Raw genomic sequence first — 9,808 nt, 5'->3', positions numbered from 1 at the left:
TTTAGCAGTTGGGGGTGCTCCACAGTGGGGACTCAGCCCTACTTCCCTACTCTATCTGCCATCACTCCCCTCCCACACTTTCCACTCCAGGCAGGCCAACCTCCTCTCTGGAGCCGGAATCCTACCTCCAGCACTTTTTTCCCACCACTCCTCCCTCCTTGAATGTCCTTCTGACCTTTTGGTGTCCTATCCCAGCTTACTTAAGTGTCCCCCTCCTCTGTAAAACTTTCCCTGAGCCCTGTAGCATGCAGCTCTGCTACCTCTAAGCACTAACGGAAAGCATCTGACCATGATTGGTGGCTCTCAGTTTTGTTACTATCAATATCTCTTTGTTTCCATATATTTGCCTTTCCAAACAGATCATAAACTCAAGAACAAGGACAATGTCTTTTTTTCTGCTGCTTAAAACACAACTTTATTGATGAAACACAGTCTTAGATTAACAAATGTAAACCAATACAAAAGTATAGCTTATTTATGATGTATAATTAGTTCACCGTCAGTTTAGGTAGAGGAAAGAGTAAAAATATCTCAATCTAAGTAGCAAGATCAAATCAATAACCCCTTTCTTTGTACAAGCTCTAATATTCATTTGGCATCCTTAAAATGGTCCAGCTTAAACCCGACCATCACAATCAGCATCAATATTCATTATTCCAAAATAGTAGTTGAAAGGATCTCTTTGCCACATAAACACAGTGAAAAACAAAAATTTACAAAACACATTGTTCACAACTTCAAACTCAAAAGTTGCCTCAACACTTTTTGGGATAGACTCCAAATTAGAGTTTGGTTAATACTTTTAGGACCTTTACTTTCACCACCAGATCATTGTGACTTGCTAATGCTTTAATTTTCTTAACACAAACTCCAGATTCTTTGAATAAGAAAAAAAGTGAACTTCTGCTGAATTCTTTCCTGGATGATGCAAGCCCTTCACTTTTTATGTTGTCATTTATATTCTCAAATAGAGTAAGGATATTAAGAAGAATTTCTCTATCCCATTCTTTATTAAAGAGGGAAATCAATTCTGATGGTACTTTACAACTGACCAGCTCCCTTGTCATAGCTGGATTTTCAGTGAAGTTTATAATTAGTTTCATAATCTGTATCTTGGTGAAGTGATTTCCCAGGAATAGCAAAGCAAAAAAGTCTGGAAAAGAATAGGAAAGCAAATGTTGGTAGTGATTAGTCACAGTCATGTTGGTTAACAGTCTCAATCCAGCCATCTGCACAGCTGAGTCCAAACGACAGACCATGGTGTCATCGCACACTTGACTGATATATGTCTTAATTTTGCCCTGATTTTCAGAGTTCACACTCAAGTTATTAAGGGCATTGTAAGTCTTTTCCCTAATAATAGGGTCTTTGGTTTTTATAAGTTTTGCAATAATTGGGACACCACCCAATTCACGTATGGCATTTTGGTTAAATGAATATGCTGCATTGTTACCCAGAGTGATCAAGGCTACTTCTTGAATAAAAGGATCATTTGTTCTCTCCAGGATGTTAAGGACCTTTTGAAGGTCCGGAGCACTCAGAATATCATCAATTTTATAGGGAAAGTTGAACTTGCACCTGCGGACAGGCCATGTTGTAGGTAGGGCCTTGGTGCTCTTACTTCGGGTCTTTCCCTTGGATTTTGCCCTTGCCCTGCTCCCAGTCCTAGCACCATTCCTGGTGGGGTGGCAGCCTCCACCCCTGCCTCCTGGGCAAGGTAAACTTGATGCAAGGGTCCTGTTCCCAGAGATGGAACCCACCCTGGTCCCTTTGCCCGCCTTTGCACTTGCCTGTTCCTTCAGGGTGTTGAAAAGGGCCTTGGCCTTGGCTTCTAGGCCACCTCCACTCTGGGGTATCACGTGGGACTTCACTTTTACACCTGGACCACTCTCCAGTCCCAAACTCACCTCAGGTTTGGCCTTTAAAGAACCCTGAACTTTGGCCCCAGACCCTGCCCCAACATTAGCCTTAGCTCTTTTCCCAGTCTCAATCACAGTCTCTGATGTGTCACTGGACTCCTCCTCGTCTTCCCAGATTTTCTCGTTCTCATCTCTCCCCCAGGTCAGTTTGTATACGCAGTAGCAGGCACCAGCCCCGATGACCACGCCGGCGGCCACACAGCCAGCTTCCCGGGTGCGGCCCATGGTAAAGCCAGGGAGAATCTCTTAACCTGGACACAGAACAGGCTTGCTCTGGCCCAGAGGGGGACGGAGTCTTCAGCTACTGACTGGCTTTGCGGGTGGCAGAGACAACAAGACCTAGGAATAAAGGAAAGATTTCAGGCTTCAGGCTCCTCCTCCTTTTGTGCCTTTGCATGCAGACAGACTGACAAACGTACAAAAATACAGGGATATTGGTAGGGACTCACAAGGCTTGGTATCTAGATCACTGATCCCTTTCTTCCATCGGGAAGCTAATTTTGGAAATTTTTCCCATCTCCAGATTTCCCTTAAGTTCCCCTACCCCACCTCAGAACGTTAAATTTAAAGTATCTGATCGATTCCCTACCACTCCTACCCTTCAGATGTCCTGGGGGCAGTGGCTCCCTCACATACACCCACAGAGGTCCAGGCGTTTCTGCGTCCTGCAAACCTGCAGACAACAGGGTGGGGAGGGGGGTACTGAGCGCTCAGGGAACAGATGAACTTCACCGGGACAGGGCAGGTGTCCCTGTTCTGAATCCCTAGCCCTTGTCCTGAGTTGCCCAATGTTTCCCACAGTCCCTTACCCCTCTCCTCACCAAGCTGCTGCGAGCTGCAGCTTTGAAATTCATTATCTCCTTTATCTCCCTCCACCTTCTCCCTTGATGATCCTCTCCTCTAACTGTCCACTTCACCCTGTCACCCCCCACCCCCCAACCCCCGCGGGTCACATCCTCTGAAGGTGACGCCCACACCCCCTTCCTTGTAACAAAATGGATGGTGGTGAAGTGAGAATATCTAGAAGCCAGACAGGCATGAAGTGCATGAAAGTGTCTAACTCCGCCCTTACCTCTGCCACCCCCACCAAATCAAAGGGACCAGGACAACCGCCCTCCAATTATACCAACTTCTATTGCTCGGGAGCAATTTCCTTCCTCCCTCTTCTCGGTTTCCGCCTCCGCCAAACCTAACTCTGGAACTGAGTGCTTGGTGGACACACCAACACCAAGGACACTGTACCCCAAACAGTAATTTGGAGTAACGTGCTCCCCACCCCCTCCCAGCCACTATCTTCCCTGTCTAGTACCTGAAGAGCACTTTCTTTTGCAAGCTCCGAAATGTTGTAAAGAAGGAAGGAGGAGAAGGAGAAGGAGGTGCATGGACCCGTTGGAGTTTGCTGTCGCCGTCATCCTCCACCCCAGGGGTCCCCAAACCGTGCCATGGCCCTCACTTTCACCTACTTGGTTCTGGACGATTTTCCTCTTCTTCCTGCTCCCAGGGTTGGATTGGCCTTCAGGCACAAGATTCACAGACGCAGTCGACCCAGCAGAGACAAATGGCTCGGCGAGCAGCACTTCGGAGAGTCCCAATACCAGCTTTTCCTAATTCAGGGTCCTGGTTGTCAAATGGATTTTACCTTTTTGTCTCTCACCCTGCCCCCACTTCTCTGGACTCGGCTGGCACCAGCCCTCTCGCTACACTACACGGCGTGCAGCCCCCTCCGGTCCCCACCCCATCCCCGGGCCAGAGGGCGGCCATTTTCCCAGCAAAACCACACCCCTTGGTAACCGCTGGAGGGAGGGCGCAGCGAGGGCTAATGGAAAACCCGAGGAAGGAAAGAAGACCAAACAATCTCTTCCGTCGCTCCCCTTAGCGCACCCCACCCCCAATGACAACTGTTTTTCCTGTAGGCACTGTTACATCCTTTTTCCTGCTAAGAATGGCAGTGAGTTTGCTGGAGAGTCATTAACCGGTCCAAGTTAAGGCGAGGACCTCAGCCAACCCCACCCTTCCGGGGGCCGCGGGGCAACTCCAGCTTTCCCCAGACTGACCTGCAGGGATTCGAGGCAGATTATTCCTTTGCTCCAAATGGCATAACGCTCTACGGAAAGACAAGGGGGATGACAGTCAAACGCACAGCTGCAGGATTCTGGCTTGGTAGACGGGTCCGCACACAAGACGCGAATCCTAATACCGGCCCTCCCCCATTCAAGGCCCTGGATGCCGAAGGGGTTTCCTCCGCCCCCTTCCTACTCTGGGATCTCCTCTGAAATCCGACCCCAAGGGCCACCATTTTTGTTCTAGGGAGGGCCAGGGAGAATGCAAGGGTGTGGAGAAAGCGGGCTGGGTCCCCCTTCGGCCTCCATCCTCCGCTGCCCGCACCGCAGGGATCCCCAGGCAGCGCCCATCCACACACAGACCTGCTGGGATCCAGGCATACACCTCCTCCTCCTCCTTTCCTCGGCCACGGCCACGGGCCCGCCCTCTGGGCAACAGGGAGAGGGCAGCTCGACCAAACGAAGACCAGGATTAGAAGGACATCTGCACACGTCGGCTCCTGCTCACGTGAGGGCCACGTCACCCGTGAGATCAGGACCCCAGTTACCACTCCCACCAGCAGTGCGGCAGGAGCCGGCCCTCCCCTTTCCTTCCCTGCCACACCGGGTCCTGCCACTCATCCCTTTTGCCAATCCTGGAGTCCAGAAGTGGCTTCTCCCTGTGGTTGGAATTTGTCTCTCTTTATTTAACAGGGAGAGACTTCATCTGTTCCCATGTCCACTGGCTTTTTCTTCCTCTTCGAGGAATATTTTTTCCTCTTCCCTACTCCCAGTGCAACTGCCTTTCCCTTCACTGCCCACTCCTCCAAGGCATGAAGTTCCAACATTTCTTCTCCACCCTTATACCAAATGAGGGGCTGGATCTCAGAAAAGGACATAGGTAGTGGGAGTGTCTTGCTTAAACTTTTCTGTTCACTTTTGAAAAATCAGTAATACATTACTTTTATACTGAGAACATGAAGTGATGCTATTTTCACTTGAGTGGAGGAGAATTTAAGTGGGAGAGAAAAGCCCAAAAGGCCTCATTAATTTCATTATATTTATTTGTAACACAAGCAAAATGTTTCTACTGGTTATAGCCAAATCACAGCTTTCAAAACCTACTAATTTGTTTTAAAACTGAAAACTGGAATTTTTTACATGATCTATTAATTAGTCCACGAAGAGACGACCAGTTGTATAATTCTGGCCATTTTACACAAATGATTCATTGCTTTTTCTACTTTTGAATCAACTTGCAATTTGATAAGATAAAAGCAACACAATCCTGTCTTGTTCAGTTAAATCAAAACATTTGTTTCATGTCCCAAAGTCTTGGCTGTCTGTTGTGTGAGCCTCTTGTGATTTAATGGCTACTCTGAACACCTGCTCCTGGATTGGATTCCAGTCTATTAAGGCTGAGGCAGCTGTGGCGCAGAAATGGTCTCATCCTGCCTGCCTTGTAAAAAGCAGGGGAAGGTTCTGCCCTCCCGCCCCTCCCACATTCCAGCCCCTTTCACCCCCTGCATTCAGGCACCAACCTCACTAAATACCTTTGGCTCTATCCCTTCCTCCCCCAAATTCCCACATCACTGAAAGGTAACTCAGCGATGCACAGTAGGGATTACTGTTCCCACCTACCCCTCTGCCCTTCTTCACGGTGAGTGGAGGGGTGCACGTTGCTCCTACCACTGTGTGCTGCCACCACCTGGCCTGAGAAGTGCAGCCCGCTGGGCCTCTCACCTCTGTCTTGCCTAACTCTCCCACACACAGTGAGAACCTAACCTTTGGTTTTTTTAAGTAGACACACATAATATCTGCAAATGACGGTTTTTCAATTTTTCTTTTCCATATTTATATCTCTTACTCTTTCATTTTCTCCACGTACTGTATTGACCAGAACTTCCAGAACTACACTGAAAAATAGTGGTGATTCCGCACAGGCAGCTCTCCGAAAAAAACAGAGAAAAAAAAAAATACTAGTGATTGAAGTAAATGGGAACTCCCTTAATATTAATATTTCACCATTTATTAATATTTCACCATTTGACATTTGCTGTTTGTTTCTGATGTGTTCTTTTTCACCTGTGCATGTGTGATTTTGCGGGGACACCTACAGCTACACATTCATAACCCTTTATGTTAGACTGAGAAAAATTTAATTGCCCACATCATGATATTGGGAGGAGGAGGGAAGCAGGGAGATCTGCCACAGTGGGGAATTTATTGGGAATATATTGGTGAGCAAAAACACACACAGACTCTGCTCTCACAGTGGAAATAAGACCTTAATGAAATAAGCACACAAACACACAAACTGATAAAAATACTGTGAAGGAAAGAAATAATATAGTAAAAGAAGTAGCACAGTCTAAAGATCAGGGAAGGCTTCCTTGCTGAGGCAGAATGAGTAAAATTTTGAGCCGAGATGAAGGAAAACAAGTGTTAACTAGGAAAGAGAGGGGCAGAAAATAAAAATGTCTCAATTTCCTCACCCCTCCAATAATTACTGTGATAACCAAGCCACTTCAATCCTAGGATAAATCCTGTGAAAATCACTGCTAACTTTTCAGCTGATTCCTTCCAGGTTTGTTGTTGTTTCATATATATCAACAAAAATACATATGTAGATACATTATATGTGTGTGTACACATATTTCTTTCTAAAATAATTTAAGACTATACTATGTGTATTATTCTGTAAAACATGTTTTTCCTAATATATCACATACATCTTTTTTTATTTTTTTTTTGAGACAGGGTCTCACTTTGTTGCCCAGGCTAGAGTGAGTGCCGTGGCGTCAGCCTAGCTCACAGCAACCTCAAACTCCTGGGCTCAAGCAATCCTCCTGCCTCAGCCTCCCGAGTAGCTGGGACTACAGGCATACGCCACCATGCTCGGCTAATTTTTTCTATATATATATATTAGTTGCCCAATTAATTTCTTTCTATTTATAGTAGAGACGGGGTCTCGCTCTTGCTCAGGTTGGTTTCGAACTCCTGACCTCGAGCAATCCGCCTGCCTCGGCCTCCCAGAGTGCTAGGATTACAGGCGTGAGCCACCGCGCCCGGCCAACACATACATCTTTTTATCAGATACACTAATACTCTGTAGTGAGGATTTGCCAGAATTTAACCAATCTATTACTGATTGATATTTAGCCTCTTCCCAATCTTGATCTATTACCAAAATGCTGCGATGAAGACTTTTGTATACCTATATTTTGGCAATTGTAGTGTTATTTCCTTAGGATAAACTCCTAGAAGTAAAATCACTGTGTCAAGGGGACGTTCATTTTGTTGTATTTTATTTTTATTTCAAGATATTATGGGGGTACAAACATTTTGGTTACATGTTATGACTTTGCCACATCCAAACCATGATTTGAGGCGAGCCCTGCCCCCCCTACCAATGCTCACCACAACCATTAGTTGTGAGTTTACCCACCCCCAAACCCCAACCCCCAAAGAATATTACTACTGTGTGAGCACCTTAGTGTTGATCAGTCAGTGCCAATTTGATGGCAAGTATATGTGGTGCCTGTTCTTCCATTCTTGTGATACCTCACTTCGGAGGATGGGCTCAAGCTCTATCCAGGAAAATACAAGAGGTGCCAGATCACTGTCGTTTTGTATAACACGATGTTCATTTTAAATTTTGTCCATTCTGCCAACTTTCACCTCTTAAATTTTGATACACACACACACACACATATATACGTTCTATGTCGTGCTCCAAAATTTTTAATTTTTTTCATTGTAAGTAAGATTAAGCATCTTCTTAACCATTTATATTTCTTTCTGTAAACTGCTCTTCCTCATGTTTTTCCACTAGGCTGTTCATCTTTTTCTTATTATACATAAGAACTTTCTGTAAATTAAGTGAGTCCTTTGTCATCAGTGTTATAAATATTTTCCCAATTTATAATCTTCTTTGGACTTCTACTATACAGAATTTTTTCATGTTTATGGTATAAAATTTATCAATTTTATTCTTTATTTTTTTGCGGTTTGTGTTCAGCTTAAGAAGTCTTCTTAAGAAGACTTTCTTTTTCTTTTTTTTTCTTTTTTTTTGGTTTTTGGTTTTGGTTTTTTTGTTTGTTTGTTTGCTTGTTGAGATAGAGTCTACTCTATTGCCTGGGCTAGAGTTCAGTGGTGTCATTGTAGCTCAATGCAACCTCAATGCAAACTCCTGGGCTCCAATGATCCTCCTGCCTCAGCCTCCAGAGTATCTGGGACTAGAGGCGTGCATCACCACACCCGGATAATTTTTGCACTTTTCTGTAGAGACAAGGTCTTGTTATGTTGTTCAGGCTGGTCTCAAACTCCTGCTCTGAAGTGATCCTCTCGCCTTGGTCTCCCAAAGTGCTAGGATTACAGGCATGACCTACTGCACCCGGCCTTGTATTTTCTTCTAATTTTTTATTTCATTTTATATCTAAATCTTTGGTCCACATGAAATTATATTTTCCAAGAGTTTAGCCAACTGCCCTAATGCTAATTATCAAATAATACCCTCTTTAAATCACTGATTTAAAATGCCATGTTTATCATAATTTTCAAAATATAAATATCAACATATATTTGGATCTATTTCTTGACTCTTTATTAGGTTCTTTTAATCTATTATTTTATTTATTTATTTATTTATTTATTTATTTATTTATTTTTGAGACAGAGTCACGCTTTGTTGCCCAGGCTAGAGTGAGTGCCATGGCATCAGCCTAGCTCACAGCAACCTCAAACTCCTGGGCTCAAGCAATCCTGCTGCCTCAGCCTCCCGAGTAGCTGGGACTACAGGCATGCGCCACCATGCCCGGCTAATTTTTTCTATATATATCAGTTGGCCAATTAATTTCTCTATTTATGGTAGAGATGGGGGTCTCGCTCTTGCTCAGGTTGGTTTCGAACTCCTGACCTCGAGCAATCCGCCCTCCTCGGCCTCCCAGAGTGCTAGGACTATAGGCGCGAGCCACCGCGCTTGGCCTAATCTATTATTTTTTATTTCTTTTTAAGTACCAAATTGTTTTAATTACAGTATCTTCATAATATGTTTTAATATCAGAAAGAGTAAGGTCTCTCTAATTAGTCTGCTTTTTCATAATTTACCTGCCTACTCATATGTATTTATTTAGAGATTAAAATGTATTATTTTGTTAAAGTCCCCTGAAAATCCTGTTTTTAATTTCAATTTGGATTACATATCATTTATAAATTAACTGAGGATTAATTGGCATATTGGCAAGAATATCTTTATATCCAAGAACCACAGTTTTTCTAGTTATTTGTCTTCATTTATTTTTCTCAGCAGTGTTTCTAAATTAAAAAAAAATAGCTCCTAGAACATTGCCTGGAATAATAAAATTATCAATAAATAATTTGCTGAATGAATTGATATGTCTTGCAGATTTTTTGTTAAGTTTACTCTTATGTAGCTTATCTTTTCCCATGGCTATTATAAGTTGGATTTCTTATTTTACATTTTTTGTTTATCTTTTTTTTTTTTTTTTTTTTGAGACAGAGTCTCACTTTGTTGCCCAGGCTAGAGTGAGTGCTGTGGTGTCAGCCTAGCTCACAGCAACCTCAAACTCCTGGGCTCAAGCGATCCTACTGTCTCAGCCTCCCGAGTAGCTGGGACTACAGGCATGTGCCACCATGCCCGGCTAATTTTTTCTCTATATGTTAGTTGGCCAATCAATTTCTTTCTATTTATAGTAGAGACAGGGTCTCCCTCTTTCTCAGGCTGGTTTCGAACTCCTGACCTCGAGTGATCTGCCCGCCTAGGCCTCCCAGAGTGCTAGGATTACAGGCGTGAGCCACCACGCCCGGCCTGTTTATCATTTTTATATA

At 44.2% G+C, this 9,808-nt stretch overlaps 1 protein-coding gene across 5 annotated transcripts; it reads right to left on the bottom strand.

Moving 5' to 3' along the window:
* Positions 1–388: 388 nt before the first annotated feature.
* On the bottom strand, positions 389–4,515 carry ARMCX1 (armadillo repeat containing X-linked 1). Of its 5 annotated transcripts, XM_075999216.1 has the most exons (6): positions 4,343–4,514; positions 3,974–4,023; positions 3,383–3,536; positions 2,518–2,592; positions 1,791–2,258; positions 1,040–1,153 (listed from the first exon to the last, which is right to left on the bottom strand). In XM_075999216.1, the coding sequence occupies exons 5-6, from the start codon at positions 2,142–2,144 to the stop codon at positions 1,100–1,102; spliced, it is 408 nt and encodes a 135-aa protein (XP_075855331.1). In that variant the 5' UTR covers positions 2,145–2,258; positions 2,518–2,592; positions 3,383–3,536; positions 3,974–4,023; positions 4,343–4,514; the 3' UTR covers positions 1,040–1,099. The 5 variants fall into 5 exon arrangements, with proteins under 5 accessions (XP_075855330.1, XP_012622877.2, XP_020140639.1 ...); XM_075999215.1 differs by having other exon boundaries at positions 389–2,258; positions 2,509–2,592; positions 4,343–4,515; XM_012767423.3 differs by having other exon boundaries at positions 389–2,258; positions 4,343–4,515.
* Between the last annotated feature and the right edge of the window lie 5,293 nt (positions 4,516–9,808).

The sequence above is a fragment of the Microcebus murinus genome, chromosome X (genome assembly GCF_040939455.1).
Source record: "Microcebus murinus isolate Inina chromosome X, M.murinus_Inina_mat1.0, whole genome shotgun sequence".
NCBI classification, from domain to species: Eukaryota; Metazoa; Chordata; class Mammalia; order Primates; family Cheirogaleidae; genus Microcebus; species Microcebus murinus.
The sequence above is the reverse complement of the archived record's forward strand: the minus strand, read 5'-3'. Positions and strand labels throughout refer to the sequence as shown.

What these genes read in the sequence shown, in the direction of transcription:
- ARMCX1 (XM_075999215.1), bottom strand. Translation starts at nt 2,144, where the DNA reads ATGGGCCGCACCCGGGAAGCTGGCTGTGTGGCCGCCGGCGTGGTCATC.